Source organism: Coenobita brevimanus, chromosome 22 (genome assembly GCF_032717465.1).
Source record: "Coenobita brevimanus isolate Jiangsu-jjx chromosome 22, ASM3271746v2, whole genome shotgun sequence".
NCBI classification, from domain to species: domain Eukaryota; kingdom Metazoa; phylum Arthropoda; class Malacostraca; order Decapoda; family Coenobitidae; genus Coenobita; species Coenobita brevimanus.
In genome coordinates, this window is record NC_136975.1 from 34,777,603 (window position 1) to 34,797,030 (window position 19,428).

Here is a 19,428-nt window from a genome sequence, read left to right on the forward strand (position 1 = left end):
TTCTACATTTACTGATATCCATTCAAACACATTCATTTGCAAAAATACACAAGTGCCAGCAAGGAGGAGAAGGGACAGAAACCTCACAGCACCATGCACCGCACGAGTGGGTCAACTGCGCAGTGCAATCAGGGGACATCCTCGCAGCAGGGCCCAACAACAGAGCTGGGTTATCTCCTGCCACATCATCCAAAGTGAATATAGGAACTCGTTCCTCTACCCAGACACCTGACCTGGACAAGCTGATCACTGACCAAATGCGGGAGAATATCCCCTCAGGGCTGCGTCATCATTTATTCATTCACAATTTCTCTTCATTTATTTCTGTCACGCACAGCCACTCTTCATTGCTCAACAGACATCCCTCTCGCATCCAGCACTCTCTTGACACTGTCCATCCATCCTATTCGTGGTCTCCCTCTCTGCCTTACACCTCTCACATCAAATCTAGTTATGTTTTTCACCAATCGCTCATTATCCATTCTCTCCATATGCCCAAACCATTGCAACACCCTCTGCAGTGTGGTCATCTCTTGAAAAGCAGAGTAGATCTTATTCACATCATATACTGTAGCATGAGGCAAGCCAACCAAGGTGCTGAGTGAATTTCTGAAAGTTTAAAACTTTTTCCAGGAATGGTATATGAAGGTCATAATGTCATTACCTCATTGGCTACAGTATTGCCACTGTGAAATGTCCTTGTGTCATTGCAGGCTTGCTGTATTAAATTGAAATACTGGGAGAGAAAGGAGAGAAGGAGATATGTGAAGATAAGTAACCTGGAAGTGGTTCTGACATGGCCATCCCTCTGCAGGGTCCCAGGATTGAGCAGGGTGGCTTCAGAGATGATGATGAAGCTCACTCAGACTTGAACTTATTGTCTATATAAATAGGATAGTGCTGAACCAGTTCTTACAGCACTGAACTGTACAGAGTATATGAATGCTTTTTTTTTGTCTTGTTTTCTCAGAGTACCTTCTGCCCAGAAAAAAAGTCAGCAGAGAAATTTGGTCTTGGGTCTCAATATCTGCTAATGAATGAATTGGGTGAAGTGGCATCAACAGTGCTTGGAGACCCCAAGGTGACAGCAGTGCTAAACAAGTTCTCTGGCATGATAGACTTCTTCCACTTTTCTGATCAGTATTCAGGACCCAAACAACCAGAGTGAGTTTTAACTGTGTTTTGTGTTCCATCTTCCTGATTACTTATTTTTTATAATGAAAATATTTAAAGTAATAAGCACCATAGAATTTCTGATACTGCCATCAAACACTTTGGCAGTTTTCTTCACTTTGTTTAAACTCTTCATGTAACTTTTCTAAGGCTCCTTTAATTCATCTCTATTTCAGCTTTTGGCCCAGTGAAGTGATGAACTGTACAGAATGTTGGTACATTGTTACTGTATAACAAAAACTAGTAATGTTCACCACAAATGTTTTTGTACAAACCCTTTTCTAAGTGTAAGGGGGGTTTAATTTTTTTTTTTTTTTTTTTTTCCTCATTAGATATGGTTTTATGTTATACTTATTTGCTGTATAAGTGTGATATCTAAATTAAATATGAAAGCTAAAAGTGTACAGAATTGAAGCCAGCTGAAAAGCAGGTTTTTCCTTAAACTAAAACCCATTTCCCAATATCTTTTGGTAGGAGGTTGTGGAAGTACAGTGTCTAAGTGAAAGAACGTAAGCTTTCGTTGCCTTTCACTGCAGCAAAGTGTAGTAACGGATAGGAGACCACCTTGACCTGTGTGAAAATCCACAAGAGAGGCTGTGGAGTTGAGACTGGAGCTGGCCCCCAGATGAAATCACTGGTGTCATAATCTGAGAAGTTCTGTGTAGCAGCGCCTGGTTGGTCCTGTATCGCTGGAGAGGGAGAGGAGGGCAGAACTGGGTGGTGTAGAAAGCAAACTGTGATGAGTGTATGGGGCCCTCTGTTGACTCATCAGTAAAGATCTTGCTTTATATGTGCTACAAGATGATCTGTCTCAAGAATAAATTTTTCATTTAGCCCTGTCAAACATGTTCAACAACCTGTCTTTGGCATCATTGTTGACTTCAAGAAAATCACTTAGTTCCTTGTGATTGCTTGTTTTGCTGCTACTGTCAAATCCTTGACTGCCAGAGGTGTCTCTTCCTCCTCAGTTACCTCCTTGATGAACATGTTGACAACTGTGGCAGGTCTAAGCTCCAACATTTCTTTTATATCCTCCAATGGTGATCAGAGAAAACTTTCCCTCTGGATGATGCATGCAACCTTTGTTGCAGCTTCGAGATCATGTAGATTGGGGATAGGTGATTTGATGGGGCAGGTTTCCAATCACTTCCACTGGTACATCTTTTCAGGCCTGTAGGAGGTTGATGGTGATGTTCTTAAGATGGAAGGATTTTCAGAATTCTTTCAGGGTCTGCATTAGTCTTGGATTCCTCCTGTCCACTTCCATACTACTGAGGTTGACCTCCATCCACCCCAGTTGTCCTCTTCCAGTCCTTTCAGCTCCACGCGTCTGTCAGTTGCTGGCAGCAGGTGTTAATTTGTGGTTTCAAAAAAAGAGCCCCATAAACGCAGACTATTTCCTGATCCGAAAGCTTGTTCTAGGCAGAAGTGTTTGGCAGTAGGAATACAACTTCCTCAACATGATGATTGACTAGGTTGTCTGATAGGAACTCCAGGGCAGTTATTATGTCTGGACCACCTTTAAGCCAAATTCATTTGCAGTAGACTTCTGCCATAGGTATGAACAACTTGTTGAATGACTTTATGGCTGACTTATCCGTGCCTTATCCCCTAGCATTATGGTCCTGCTGTATCCACAGCCACTGCAGATTTTGCATCCACAACAGGGCTGGATCTACAATTTTAAATAGGGAGGGGAAGGGAGTGATTTCTGACAAAATTACCCCATAATGCGCTTAAGAAATTAAAAAAAAAAATAATAATAATAATTAGGAAAACAATAATATAGCCAAATGCAGGTGCAGTAAGATTCATTGCATATATTTTAGCAAATAACATTGTTCTTTTATTATAAGTAATCATTGTTCTTCCAAAAATAGGGGCACAAATGCCTCCCTTACCCTCCTCCCCCAAATCTTTTGCCTTCACAATTAAAGTGGAATGGGTTAACTGGTGAATAAACGAGTAGTCTGAGCTTGCAGTCCTCATGTGTGTTACCACGGAGTTTTGTATGATAGGGCACTCCTTGTGAGGGGGGAGTGATTCCTGATAAAACTACCCCTTAATGCATTTAAGGAATTTAAAAAAACTCAATTTATTTTGTTTTAATCATTAGGAAAACAATAATATAGCCAAATGCAAGTGCACTTATAAGATTTGTTGTATGTATTTTGGCAAATAAAATTGTTCTTTGATTATAAGTAATCATTGGCCCTCCAAAAATAAGGGCACATATGCCTACCATGCCCCCCCCCCCCAACTCCTTGCCTGTTAAGCAACATGGAATGAGTCAACTGGTGAATAAATAAGTGGTCTGAGCTTGTAGTCCTTATTTGTGTTACCACAGAGTTGTTTGATGAGGCATTCCTTGCTGGCTTTGAAGCCTGTCACATGTCTTTCCTCCTGTGTTGAGATGATAGAGGAAGATAGGCATTTCTAAAACAGCCCAGTTTCATCCATATTAACCCTTGCTGAGCTGCAGACCTCACACAAGGCACAATGAAGGTCTGCATGGGCCACGCTACAAGCCTCATATGAGGTACGGTTTATTTCTATCATCCAACCCTATGTTGCCCCATGAGAAGCATAGGAACCAGGGGCTAGGCAAGTTGGTCCATACATTTAAGATGAGAGTGACCAGCCACACTCATCCCTGAGTGACATTACATGAGCAATAAAGCCCAACCATCCCTAGGATATAAACCTACACAGGCTCAATCCGATCACAGTGCTTCAGTTACCCATTAACCCCTTCTTTACCGTAATGCATTTGACAGTACATGCGTACTTCCATTCTTAACCTCTTAAACACGGATCGTCGCATTTGCGACGCTCGCCAAAAAGGACATAACGGCGGAGCATCACGTTTGCGATTCGAGTTAATTTTGAATAAACGCGGGCAAGGGTGTTCCAGCTGGTATTGTCTATCGGTACCACCACCCTTTAGCTACAATTAGCATACTTTACCTTTGTACTACTGACCTCCGTTATTGCCAAGTATCGCGTCCCCCCCCCCCACCACCACCACCACGGCCCGGCCAGCCTGGCTGTGATACATGGCAGCACTCTGACTGCTCAGAACTGTAAATCTGCGCTCTCCTCTCACAAGCAGTTTATGCTAATAGGAAACGCTTGTTTCCCCAGTTGTAACACTAGCTTTTTTTCGCATGGTTTGCCCCTGTTTAGCGTCAGTTTACCGCATGCTTTCAAAGCGGCATTATGGCGAGTTCTAGCTCTTCCGAGTCAGTGCGAGCGGCCGACAGGAACGCGAATAAAGTGACGGGCGTAAGGCAGAATAAAAAGCGCGCTGCGTTGATCTTTTGGGAAGTAATTTGATTGAAAATAATGTAGTATACATGTTTTTAACTGTGAAAATGGAAATGTTTGTTGAGTGACGGGAAGACCGCCGCCTCGCTGCATGTCGGCCGTACGCTTCGTTGATTTTAGCCTTATTTTCAGTGCTTATTGTACAAATACAGATTCCAAACTACCTGTATGTTGTAGTATAAAGTTTACTATGACAGAATGAGGCTGTGGTGGAGGGGAAACCATGTTGCTGGAGGTGTGAAAGTGAAGATTTGGTTACCCAACTTTGCAGGTCTCCACAAGTCCTTGGGTAGTCCACGAAGGCTCAACACCTGTCTCTGGAGAAAGCTGAATGTAAGTACTATCTGCCATACCAAGTATAATGTTCTAGGGTTAATCTCTGATTTTTGGCTAATATTTTCCTACAGGTACTCAGACCGCGATACAACCCCGCCACCCGGGGGGGGTGGTCGGCTGTCCATGGCCACGCATTAGGGGTTAAAGCCATTGAGGTACAGAGAAAATTTTGGAACTACATATGTACTTCCAAACGTCATGGTTTCTGCACGGCTTTGCTGCCTCGATATGGCTCTTATAATCATTCCACGTGGTTTTCAGCTGCAGAAAAAGCTGGACTATATGGTAACACTCCTTTTTTCTCAACCAGTGGTAACATTATTATGTCATACATACGTCATGAAACCTCATTAGTTTTGACCAATTTTAGACTGCATATATGATATAATTTCTCTGGCACCAATCAGATTATCAGTCTCCCCACCACAGAGTCTGCGACTTTTTGTCAAGTAAATTTGTGGATGATGACTTAGTGTACCTGCAGCCTTGGAGGGAATGTGTACTCTGCGCTAAACCTTGCCACAGACCCCCATTTTACAGAAATGGAGTGAAGTGATGAGGATTTTACCCTCCATTTAGAGAGTGAGCTGGATGAATCTGATAATGAGTGGTTGTCTGAGGAAAGTGACAGTGATCCATTGTATGAGCCGAAAGAGAGTGAGGGTGGGAACACAGATGACAATGAAAGTTGTGTCAAGTGTGTCTGCCTCGAGTTCTGACTCCTCTTCAACTCCTTACACATTTAGGTTACTGGGTGACCCTTTTTCAGACAAAAGACCAAATGATTTGCCGAATGTGGTGGAAGGTTTTCCAATTGTGCGTCTGAAAGTAGTTCATGAAAATGAAAATCACCACTACAGTGTGTTTGATAGTTTCATGTTTATGACAAAAGAGAGTGCAGAACATTTTTTCTTGGAGCAACGCACATGCAGACAAATTTTTCATTGTGAACCCAACAGAAAGCAAGAGGAATTTCATTGATAGGAGATGGGTTGATGTAACTGAAAGTGAGTTCTTTGTGTTTCTTAATGTTTAGCTGAACGTTACCAGGCCTGGCACGACCAGTAACCCACACCATTCCTTTCTCACATCTTTCTCTTACTATCCCTTCTTTTTCTCTTCCTTTTATTTTTCTTTACTTTTATACTTCCTACACCCATATTCTTTTCCATTTACATCAATTTTTCCCCTCTTCCTTCATTTTTTCTTCACTTCTTTCATTCTTCATCATCGCGTATGGCCTTGCCTTGCCTGGTTGCGTCTGCCTCGGAGTGCACCTGTATATAGGTCACCTTCTTACCTACAAAAAACCTGTTATTTACTGCAAGAAATCAACAAGATAAGTAAATACACATATAAACTGTGCATGTTACTGTTTTCAAACCTAAATATTTATTGGTTATTTATGTACGTATATTTTAACAAAACTTATGGATAAAACAAAAATATGTAATATTTTTGTTTATTGTTTTTTGGCACAATCTTTTGGGGTCTATCTGATCACTGATGTTAAAAAAAATATGTAACGCGAAGTTATTAGCTTGGACGTGATAATGAATTACCCCCCAACACCCGATGCACCAAAAATGTTACATGACAACTTGATGTGGGAAGGACGGTGGCCGCTGACGCAGAACATGGTGCTCGGTAAATAAGGGGTTAAACCACCAGGTGCCATAATTTGGTTATAATATTATCACCCTGCGTAGTAAATGGTTTCCTGGTGTACAGGGAACCATTTGGCTTTTCACTCAGTGTGGAGTCACCCATAGGCTGAAAGAAGAGGAAAGAATGAAGGAAAGAAAAATCGAAGAGGGAGTGTAAAGCCATCTGTAGGCAGAAGGAAGACGAAAGAATGAAGGAAAGACAGAAGAGGAAGGAAAAGAGGAAAGGGCAGACACCCTTGGGTGGATATTGGCTTCTTTCCAAAAATTTCCAAGAGTAGGGAATGAAGAAGTACGTATGCATAGAGTGAATAATTTGGCTAGAGCAGAAGCAAGTTCTGGGGTGCACTTTTTCAAAACAATTGGAGGAATTCCATCTGGGCCCACAGCTCTGTTGGTTGGTAAATTGTCTGGGATGGATTTTATGTATCTAGTATGTATTATAAGTGGAGTAGTTTTGGGAGAGTCAAGTTATAGTACTGGGCCATTCTGACTGACTTCCTCTAATGTAGAGTTTCTGGCAAATGTACTGGCAAGGATATTTGCTTTACCACTTGGGTCATTTGTAATGTTACTCTCTGAAGATGTTAGTGGGGAATGGGTGATGACTTATTAAAGTTATTATTCAAAGAATTGAGAGTTGACCAGAATATTCTATTGTCATTAGGACTGTTTAGTAGTTTGGATGTTTGGTTGTGAAGAAATTTTGACTTAGCGAGATTTATTACTGCTATTGCATGGTTTCTAGCAATTTCAGATGTTTTTTTTATTTTAAGAGTTTTATGCTAATGACTTTTGGGTGGCCATTGCTCTGGCACAATTGCTGTCAAACCATTTGAAGCTCATGTTACCACATGAACTGGTTCAACCATATCCTTGTCTCATTTAATGCTAGTAAGGCCAAATATATACAATTTACAAATGGACAGATATTGCCAGATTCATATATTACCTTCAATGCAACTGATATTCCTGTCTCCAAAAGTATTGAAATTCTTGGTGTCTCACTTAACAGTGCACTCAGCTGGACCTCTCATGTCAGATCACTTTGCTAAAACCACCTCAAAGAATCGTGGATTATTGTACAGAGTCCGTAACTTCCTCACTAATGAGCAGTTAGCTATAATTTATAAGTCATGTGCACTCTCAGTTTGAATATTGCTCTCCCTTGTGGAATGGATATGGAGAGGTTGCGCTAAAGCAACCAGACAAAATTCAGAACAAAGTTGTCGCAATTATTAATAACCCTGCTGTTATAAATAAACTACCTCCTCTACAGGTAAGAAGGAATGTTGCCTCCTTTGCATTATTTTACAGATATTTTATGGCAAATGCTCAGATGAAGTTGCATCCATTGTGCTACCTCTCCATGCATTCCCTCGTGCTGCACGGGCATCTGGTAGTGCTCATGACTTGAATATCACACAGCCATAATGCAGAACTTCTGCCTATAGGAATTCTTTTATTCCCCGAACTGCATCTGTCTAGAACTCACTTCCCCAGAGTTGTTTCCCCCCAAACTTCAACCTACAGCTGTTCAAGATGAACTGTTATAGATATTTTATGAATGGAGGATATCAGTAATCTGGGGTATGGATTTTTTTTTTTTTTGTTCATTAGTTTTTCCTTTCTCTGTTTTGTTATTTAAAAAAAAAATTATAATCCCAGGCCACACCAACAACTTTTTCATGGTTATCAGGTCTCCACAATGTCCTTTTTTGTGGCATGGGTTAGGCTCATTGTACATACTCTTCACAGCATTCAACAACTTCCCATCTACTCCATATATTCTTAATACTTTCCACAATCCTTGTCTATCCACCCTGTCATATGCTTTCTCCAAATCCATGAAAGCCGCATACAACTTCTTTCCCTTCTCTAGAAACTTTTCCAATAAAGATCTGTGAATGAATATCTGATCTACACAACCTCTTCCCTTCCTAAAGCCTCCCTGTTCTTCTCCAACTAATTTCTCTGTTCTTTCTCTAACTCTGTCAATAAGTATCCTACCATACACTTTTCCTATTATACTAAGAAGACAAATGCCCCTATGATTACCACACACTTCTTTTTCCCCTTTTCCTTTGTACAAGGGAATAATTATACCTGACTTCCAATCCTCCGGGACTCTACCTTCCTCCCAGGCCAATCTGCACATCTTCCACATCCATTCTGCTACTATCTCTCCCCCATGCTTCAGCATTTCACCACACACTCCATCAATTCCTGGGGCTTTCCCTGATTTAACTTTCTTCATTGCTTCCACAACTTCTATCCTACTGATTTCTTCCTGTCTTCTCACCTCCCTCCTTCTCCCAGCCATTCCCCAGCCACTTATACTCGCATTACTTCCATCCTCCACGTTTAACAATTCCTTAAAGTGTTCTCTCCATCTGCTCACTTTTTCTCCCTTCTCCACTAGTAATCTACCATTTTTATCTTTCACTCCCCTGCTAACTTCACTTCCACCCTGTCTTACTCTTTTCACCTCTTTCCAGAACATTTTCTTACAGTCCCTCCACTTTACACTCAAATTCCTTCCAAATTCCTCATCCACTCTCTTCTTACTCTCTCTTACTAATCTTTTCACCTCTCTCTTTCTTTCTACATATAACTCTCTCTTCCGCCTCTCAACTTCTTCCATGCCCCTATTTCTCATCCATTCATTGTATGCTTTCTTCTTTTGTGCCACAGCCCGTTTCACCTCTTCAGTCCACCACGCTGTTCCTTGCACCCCCCTCCGTCTTCTCTTCCTTCCACACACCACATCACATGCTGCACATATTTCTTCTGTAAATATGTGCAGCATGCGAAGGCTGCAGTGCGTGTGGATGGTGAACTAAGTGAACTTTTCTCTTTGAAAGTTGGGTTGAAACAGGGATGTGTCATGTCTCCATGGTTGTTCAATCTGTACATGGATGGGGTAATAAAAGAGGTACAAGGTAGAGTAGTGGATGTTGGAGTGGCCCTGGTGAGAGAGGATAGTGTTTGGAAACTCCCTGTACTGTTGTTTGCAGATGATACTGTGTTGTTGAGTGAAGCCGAAGGGGAGCTGCAAGGCTTGGTGGATGAGTTTGAGAGAGTGTGTGTAAGAAACGGAATCTAAAGGTGAATGTAGGGAAGAGTAAAGTGATGGTTTTTGAGAGAGGTGAAGTCAGTGAATGTACAGCGAGGTTGGATGGTGAGGAATTGGAAAATGTGAGTACGTTTAAGTACTTGGGTAGTGTGATGAGTAAGGATGGAGGTTTGGAGGGTGAAGTGCTTGAAAGGGTACAGCAGGGTAGAAAGGTTGCTGGTTCTTTGAAAGCAGTGATAAGAAACAGGGAAGTGAGCATGGAAGTGAAAAAGTTACTTCATGACAGTATTGTGATACCAACTCTAACGTACGGAAGTGAAGCTTGGACGTTGTTGGAAGGACACAAGTCAGGAGTGAGAGCCGTGGAAATGAGTTATTTAAGAGGAGCCTGTGGAGTCACATGGAGAGACAGGCTGACAAATGAGGATATAAAGGAGCGTTGTGGTGTTGATGTGGATGTGATAGGAAGTGTTATGAGGAATACACTGAGGTGGTTTTGCCATGTGGAGAGGATGGAGGGTGAAAGACTGACGAAGAGAGTGTATGTGAGTGAGGTGGAGGGGGAAAGAGGGAGGGGGAGGCCGAGGATGAGATGGAGAGATGGGGTGGAGAGGTATATGAGAGAGGGGGGTGTGAGTTGGGAGCAGGGGAGTGAAATGGCGGGGGACAGGGCGACTTGGAGGCGATTTGTTTGTGGCCACCCCAAATGGGATTGAGGCGTCTGGCAATAGATAGATAGATAGGTTAGGCTCATACACCTATGCAGTGGTTCTGCACCTGTGCCATTATTCATAGTATGAAACACAATGACAGATACAGCACATGAATGCACACCAAGGCATCAGTTGCATGAGATAACCAGTGCAACCATGATGGGAGCAAACAGTGTGCTAAGTGGGACTGAAGCTGAGATTGCATGATGCATCCTGGGTGAGGCACATGTACTGTGAAGCCACCGTGCACCTGATTTGAAGTTTCAGCGGGGTTTTCCACAGGTCTTAGTTCATTCAACATAGATTAATGCCATGTATGAGGGTGCATTCAACATAGATTAATGCCATGTTAGAGGGATTTTGGTCACAGTTTTGGTCATTATACATGAGTGATCCATGTGTTTTGAATTCACAGAACTGGAATGGTCTGCTGTACTCCACTTTGGGTCTGTCAGCAGTGAAATCTGGCCGAAAAACATTCAGATAGACAGTGAAAACCTCAATAAGTTCATGGATCAGGATACTGAATGGCAGAGTTGTTCTGCCTTTCCCGTAGGATATCAGGTGACAACTGTAAAATCAGTGTTTCCAGAATCACAATATGTACACACTTCCATTTTTAATTTGTAGACCCCTATATATATATATATATATATATATATATATATATATATATACACACACACACACACACACACACACACACACACACATAAAGGTAGACTTGATAAATGTGGATATGGAGACAGGACAACACGAGCATTGCTCAATTCCTGTATACTACAAATAGATAAATACAAATAGGTAAATACACACACACACACACACACACACACACACACACACATGTACAGAGATAGCCCGATTATCCAGACTTTACGGTGTGAAGGGGTGCCCAAATAGTCTGAAATGATGATTAATCCAGCGGAAACAAAACACAAGTACTGTTAGATGGATATATTTACCGGTAAATGTACACAATACGCATCAGAAAGACCTTACCAATTCAGTTCATAATCCTCCAGCTTGTTTCTGTATTTTTCTGACAACTTTCAGTTTGGGAAATTACTACTTCATGCTGAAATATTTGCTCCCTGTTATTATCGTCACTTTCCCCTATGATTGTTTCCAGCGCAGTGGAAGAAACACATGCTCAAAGGTGGATATCGCTTCCCAGTTTCCCAGCTGGAGGTTAGGTTAGGTTAAATTAGTAGGTACAGTTCAGCTAGGTTAGGCCAGGTTTAGTTAAACACTTAGGTTAGAACAGTCCTTTCCGCCATTATGTTAATGAAATAAACAAGAGTTGTTACACCTGAACATCTAAAAACAACGGGGAAACAGATTTAACAAGAAACGTTTATTTACCAACCCAGAAATAATCAGAAAAATGTAACAGACTGTCAGGAGGAACTGATTTGGTAAGGTGCTTTTACTGCTTAAAGGCTATGTTTAGCCCCCTCAAGGGCTGTGAGCTCAGAAATTTGCGTGCTTCCACGGTCGACCTCGGGACCATTTTTTCAGAGTTTTAAAATCAGTTCCTTTTTCTTACGTATGTGAAAAGACTCATCTGGCACACCTGGCTTCCCCCCCCCCCCCAACCCATCTTTTGATTTGCTATGATTTGTGAAAGATTTAATAGAATTAGGATGCATGCTACATTTGCACGTAAACATCGGCGAAAACATCTGAGTTGAAGTGAACTGTGAACACCTGACTGCTTGGGTTGGTACAGTAGGGTCATGTTAACTCACCAGTGATCTTCATTCCTTTTCCATAATTGCTCACAATTTTTTATAGCTTGCCCTAATTCAACGTCACTGACACCAGTACAGTAAAGCATTGTTCAAGGCCGGCAGCTATGAAAGCGATAATGGAATAGATTATTGTTTGTATTAGTCCTTTTTCTTTCATACATACTAGTAAGAACAAAGAAAAGAATGAGGAGTGAATGTATACTAACTTTCAGGAGCAGAAATAACTGTGCTCAGTCAGTCCAAAATATATTGGGGAGAACGATACTGGATGAAGAATGTGGAACTGAATGCTAACCCACGAGAATATGTGGGACGAAAGAGTAATTTTTTTTTATTAGCAGACATTTTTGTTCCGTATCGCCTCCTGTAAATTGTGAAACCCATAATATTTTGTGTAAGCATACAGCCAAAAGACCTTACCAGTTCAGTTCATATTCCTCTAGTTTGTCTTCTGTATTTTTCCTGACTATTTTGAGGTTGGTAAATTATCTTCTCTTGCTGAAAGAAACTTACTCAAAATTAGGGCGCATGTAACATACGCATGTAAACGTCAGCGAAAAGATCTGGAGTGAAGTGAACGTGTGACTGCTTGGGATGGTAGAGTAAGGTCGTGCAAACTTACCAATGACCTTCATTCCCTTCCCATAATTGTTTGCATTTTTTTATAGCTCGCCTTAACGTCACTGACACTGAAACAGTAAACATGTTGTTCAAGGCTGGTAGCTATGAATGGGTTAATGGAATACATTATTGTTTTGTATCAGTACACTGTCTTTTGCACATACACATAAGAAAGAGCAAAAGAATGAGCAGTAAATGTACACTTTAGGGAGCAGAAATAACTGTATGCTCAGTTGGTCCGAAATGTGTTGGGAACAGTGATATCGAACAAAGAATGTGGAACTAAATGCCGACTAAGAGTAATTTTTTCTGATTAGCAAACATTTTTGTTCCATTTTGTCCCCTAAAATTGTGAAACCAATAAATTTTTGTTGAAGCATACGTCCTAAAGACTTCACCAATTCAATTCTTATTTATGTAGTTTGTTTTCTGTATTTTTCTATTTTGAAGGTGCAAAATTACTGAAATCCCCACACTTCCGAGACACCCAGGGAAGGGTGTCACGACACCCAACCTGGGAAGGACCCACAGCCCCACACCCACCCCAGGAAGAGACCACGGAGGGGCATGTGAAGAGAGCATCGGGCCTGAACGAGATGGACCTAGGTGGCCCATGGACTGATGCCCCTATTTCACAGAACACGACCACCCGCAGGAGAGCAGTCCCGGCCAACTACATCGCAGCCAGACCGGCCCTTGCCAGGATCGGTGTGGGACTTGTCCACAGACAGTCCCAAGCAGCACTGCAGGAACGGCCACTGTATGCACTGGGGAAGGGACAGCCAGTGTATGCCCTTCAGCTGTTGCCCCCTGCAGCACTCTGGTAACGGCCACTCTATGTACTGGGAGAGGGATGGCCACTGTACTCCCATCAGCTGCAGCCACCCCTGGAACCGCACTGCGGTAACGGCCATTGTACATACCGGGGAAGAGACGAGCACTGTACGCCCTTCAGCTGGAAAACCAGGTAAAGGCAGAAGCGCTGTAACGGCCACTGTATGTACTGGGGATGGGACGGCCATTGTATGCCCTTTGTCTACCTCCTCCTTAGGGAACAGTACTGCGGTAACAGCCACTGTACGTACCGGGGAAGGGATGGCCACTGTAAATCGTTCAGCTGTCATTCCTAAGGTCCATGGAACTGTGGTAACAGCCACAGTACGCACCGGGGAAGGGATGGCCACTGTATGCCCTTCGCCCACGGCCCTCGGAACTACCTCTCTGGAAGAAGTCCCTGGCTCGGCCCACCACCCATTTGGAGGCCGAGTGGGACGTCTCTTTCCCCACAGGTGCAGCCCTTCAGAGGAGCTGCAGCTTGAGGAGCTGTGGCAAGGACCTCTCCCGGATCTGGGGATCCACGCCTTACGGATCGCCCCCGGATGATGCCTGACACTGATGGATGCTGCAGGGAAGGGACGCTGCAGGCAACTCCTGACGGCGGTCCAATTGAGTGGTGACTGCAGCCCCCCAGCCCTCCAGGGACACCCCCAGGACCTGGGGGCTTGACCTCCCAAGCCCCAGTTCCAGATGACCCTCTGTCAGGCGCCGATGCAGACAGGTGCGCCTGTTGGCCCTGTTTGGTCCCAGTCCCGAGGGCCACACCACAGGTAGATGCCCCACCAGGAAAGGGACTCCCTGTACACCAACCCAGGACCAAAGCACAGGTTGAGGCCCCACCAGGGGCCTCCCTATATGCCGACCTGCGGCCCCAGCCAGACAACCTCGCCCCTGGCAGTAGTCCCGTACCTCCTGAGGGAGGACGCGCCTGATGACCTGCCTCCCACACCCGGGCGCCACCTGTAACCTACTCAGGCCTAACAGTCCGGGAAAATCGGACAGTGTGTTTCCCCTGTGTATAGTGTATGTGTATGGTGAAACCTGACAGTTCCCCTAGTACCCCAACCATACAATATCGTGTTGTCCCAGACCTTACAGTATCTATATCTATCTAGCCACTCACTGTTGTGTATATCTAGCCCTGACAGTGTCCACATCCATCAGACCGCATAGTGTCATGTATACTCGGGCCTAACAGTGTTATATCCATCTGGCCAAATACCATTGTGCATACCCAGGCCCGTCCGTGTCCAGATCCAACAGGCCATATGATATTTATGAGAAACGGAGCCTGACAGTGTCCATATCCACCTGGCCATATGTTATTGTAACATCAAGTACAGTGTAAGGGGAGCAAATGATGAGGTGAAAGAGAGAGAGATTGTCCAGGTGCTTGAGGATGCGAAAGTGGATGTATGTGGAATAACTGAAACAAAATGGAGAGGAGAAAGTGTGAGAGAATGGGAGTATGGATGGGGTATATGTGCAGGAGTAGGTGAGAATGAGAGGGCAAAGGAAGGAGTGTGTATAGTTGTGAGTAAAAGATGGAAGAAGAGCATAAGACAGTATGGATCAGTTGGATCAAGGATTGTGTGGGTAAAGTTGAAAGTTGGAATACAAATGTGGGCGATTGTGTGTGTGTATGCGCCAACGCAGGATCGTGCTAGAAGAGTGAGAGAAGAGTTCTGGACAAATGTAGAAGTGTGCTTGGAAAAGTTTGGAAGGAATGATAGAGTGTTTTTGATTGGTGATATGAATGGTAAAGTTGGGAATGTGAAGGTGGATGGAATAGTTGGTGAGTGGGGTGTGCCTGCTGAGATAGATGAGAATGGGAGTGCGTTAGTGGACATTTGTGATGGGAGGGGGTTGGTGATAGCCAATACCCTCTTCAGGCATAAAATGATCCACAGGTATACATGGCGAGTGATGAGAAGGGTGGGTGGTGAATTGAGTGAAAGGAAGGCAATGATTGATTATGTGTGTGTGGATGAAAGGATGCGAAGATGTATATTGGATGCAAGAGTTTATAGAGGTTGGGGGAGTGGACTTTCTGACCACTACTTGGTGGTGGCCAGAGTTAAAGTTCAAGTAAGATGGTGGAATAGAAGAAGGGAAAGACGAGAGGAAGGAGTAGTTGCAAGGAGAGTGGAAAGGTTACAAGAGGATGAGAAAAAGGCAGAGTATAAGAGAGAAGTGGAGGAACGATTGGGCAAATATGAGTTGGAGCAGATGGGGGACGTGGAAGGTGTGTGTAGAATATTTACAGAAGAAATATGTGCAGCATGTGATGTGGTGTGTGGAAGGAAGAGAAGACGGAGGGGGGTGCAAGGAACAGAGTGGTGGACTGAAGAGGTGAAACGGGCTGTGGCACAAAAGAAGAAAGCATACAATGAATGGATGAGAAATAGGGGCATGGAAGAAGTTGAGAGGCGGAAGAGAGAGTTATATGTAGAAAGAAAGAGAGAGGTGAAAAGATTAGTAAGAGAGAGTAAGAAGAGAGTGGATGAGGAATTTGGAAGGAATTTGAGTGTAAAGTGGAGGGACTGTAAGAAAATGTTCTGGAAAGAGGTGAAAAGAGTAAGACAGGGTGGAAGTGAAGTTAGCAGGGGAGTGAAAGATAAAAATGGTAGATTACTAGTGGAGAAGGGAGAAAAAGTGAGCAGATGGAGAGAACACTTTAAGGAATTGTTGAACGTGGAGGATGGAAGTAATGCGAGTATAAGTGGTTGGGGAATGGCTGGAAGAAGGAGGGAGGTGAGAAGACAGGAAGAAATCAGTAGGATAGAAGTTGTGGAAGCAATGAAGAAAGTTAAATCAGGGATAGCCCCAGGAATTGATGGAGTGTGTGGTGAAATGCTGAAGCATGGGGGAGAGATAGTAGTAGAATGGATGTGGAAGATGTGCAGATTGGCCTGGGAGGAAGGTAGAGTCCCGGAGGATTGGAAGTCAGGTATAGTTATTCCCTTGTACAAAGGAAAAGGGGAAAAAGAAGTGTGTGGTAATCATAGGGGCATTTGTCTTCTTAGTTTTCGTTTTTAAAGGCTCCAACATGCTTGCATGTGTCGGCCTTGGTCACCTAATGGCGGCTCTCCATGCTGCACGATCCATTGCAGCCTCCCTGTTCAGTCCCTTAACCCTAAGGTCACACTTAATGACCTCGTCCCATGTCTTTCTCGGTCTACCCCTCATGACCCCACCCCCAATATTAACACTTCTCACCTTCCTCACCCAACTATCATCCCCCATCCTCTCCACATGTCCAAACCACCTCAATCTACCTCTCCTCATCACAACACCAATACACTCCAGTCCCATCCTACCTCTCAACTCTTCCATTGTAAACCCAGCCCCTCCAGGCCTTGGACGCAGGGACGCACTGCACATCCACCTAATCATTGTCATTTCTGTACGTCTGAGCCGGCGAATGTCTTCCTCCTTCACTGCCCAGGTCTCACTGCCATACAGCATTACACTCCTAACACACGCTGCATACAAAGACCCCTTAGCACGTAGGGAGAGCCCCCTCAATGTCAGGAGAGGCAAGAGCTCCCTGAACTTCTTCCAACCACTTCTCACCCTAGCCACAGAGCTAGCTCCAGCCCCACCTCCAGCACACAACATGTCTCCTAAATAACAAAACTCTTCCACACACTCAAGAGATTCACCAGCAAGTTCAATTCTTTCACGCCTGACGATCTCCACCTGCTCACCCCGCACGCCGTACACATAAAATCAGCATTATCTCGCAGTCTACCTCTGATACCACTACATCTCTTATGCACCCATTTATCACACACACCGCACAAGATGGAATTACTTTCCACGCCCTTGTGGCAAACTGCACATGGCCACTCTCCCTCGTCTTTGACAGTACCGCCACCAACCCTAGATATCATCACCTTTGTTTTATCTGCATTTACCCTTAAACCCTTTTGCCCCATACCATCTCTCCACTTCCTAAACCTTTCCTCCGCCTCCCTTTCATTCTCTGCAATCAACACCAAATCATCAGCATACAACAACTCCCACGGGAGTCCGTTTCTAAAGTCACGTGAAAGGGCTTCAAGTACCATGATAAACAACATGGGACTCAAGACTGACCCCTGATGCACACCAACATTCACGGAAAACTCATCACTCAAATCTCCATTCACTCTCACCTGGGTGTGAGCACCCACATACATGGCCATAACCACCCTAACCAGCCACTCCTCCAAGCCAAGCTTTCTCATTGCCCACTTCACCACCTCTCTAGGGACTCTGTCAAAGGCCTTTTCCAAATCAACAAAAACAAAATAGTATAATAGGAAAAGTGTATGGTAGGATACTTATTGACAGAGTTAGAGAAAGAACAGAGAAATTAGTTGGAGATGAACGGGGAGGCTTTAGGAAGGGAAGAGGTTGTGTAGATCAGATATTCATTCTCAGATCTTTAGTGGAAAAGTTTCTAGAGAAGGGAAAGAAGTTGTATGCGGCTTTCATGGATTTGGAGAAAGCATATGACAGGGTGGATAGACTAGGATTGTGGAAAGTGTTAAGAATATATGGAATAGATGGGAAGTTGTTGAATGCTGTGAAGAGTATGTACGATGGTGCGAAGGCTGCAGTGCGTGTGGATGGTGAACTAAGTGAATTTTTCTCTTTGAAAGTTGGGTTGAAACAGGGATGTGTCATGTCTCCATGGTTGTTCAATCTGTACATGGATGGGGTAATAAAAGAGGTACAAGGTAGGGTAGTGGATGTTGGAGTGGCCCTGGTGAGAGAGGATAGTGTTTGGAAACTCCCTGTACTGTTGTTTGCAGATGATACCGTGTTGTTGAGTGAAGACGAAGGGGAGCTGCAAGGCTTGGTGGATGAGTTTGAGAGAGTGTGTAAGAAACGGAATCTAAAGGTGAATGTAGGGAAGAGTAAAGTGATGGTCTTTGAGAGAGGTGAAGTCAGTGAATGTACAGCGAGGTTGGATGGTGAGGAATTGGAAAATGTGAGTACGTTTAAGTACTTGGGTAGTGTGATGAGTAAGGATGGAGGTTTGGAGGGTGAAGTGCTTGAAAGGGTACAGCAGGGAAGAAAGGTTGCTGGTTCTTTGAAAGCAGTGATAAGAAACAGGGAAGTGAGCATGGAAGTGAAAAAGTTACTACATGACAGTATTGTGATACCAACTCTAACGTACGGAAGTGAAGCTTGGACGTTGTTGGAAGGACACAAGTCAAGAGTGAGAGCCGTGGAAATGAGTTATTTAAGAAGAGCCTGTGGAGTCACATGGAGAGACAGGCTGACGAATGAGGATATAAAGGAGCGTTGTGGTGTTGATGTGGATGTGATAGGAAGCGTTATGAGGAACACACTGAGGTGGTTTGGCCATGTGGAGAGGATGGAGGGGCAAAGACTGACGAAGAGAGTGTATGTGAGTGAGGTGGAGGGGGAAAGAGGGAGGGGGAGGCCGAGGATGAGATGGAGAGATGGGGTGGAGAGGTATATGAGAGAGGGGGGTGTGAGTTGGGAGCAGGGGAGTGAAATGGTGGTGGACAGGGCGACTTGGAGGCGATTTGTTTGTGGCCACCCCAAACGGGATTGAGGCGTCTGGCAATAGATAGATAGATAGAAGTACAGTGTGTGTATAGCGAGGCCTGCCAGTGTTCATATCTATTGGGTCACATATTATTGTGTCAATCAAGGCCTGACAGTGTCCCTCCTTACGTACATATATTTTTGTGTATAACCAAAGCCTGACTGTGTCCGTATAATATTGTGTACAGTATATGCCTGTTGTGTATTGTTAAAGACCTGATTTAAGGCAATACAGAGATAGCCCGATTATCCGGGCTATATGGTGTTAAGGGGTGCCCGATTAGTCCGAAAGCACGATTAATCCGGCAGAAACACAAGTACTGTACTGTTAGACTGATTTATTTACCGGTAAATGTACA

General features: G+C 43.8%; 1 protein-coding gene across 2 annotated transcripts in view; it reads left to right on the forward strand.

Annotated features, from left to right (window-relative positions):
- LOC145392516 (PAT complex subunit CCDC47) overlaps positions 1–19,428 on the forward strand; it is a 447,784-nt gene that overhangs the window by 249,253 nt on the left and 179,103 nt on the right. For both annotated transcript variants that reach the window (XM_080266910.1, XM_080266911.1), the window contains one exon: positions 971–1,164. In XM_080266910.1, the coding sequence (XP_080123036.1) occupies positions 971–1,164 (194 nt within the window). The remainder of the gene's footprint in view (positions 1–970; positions 1,165–19,428) is intronic.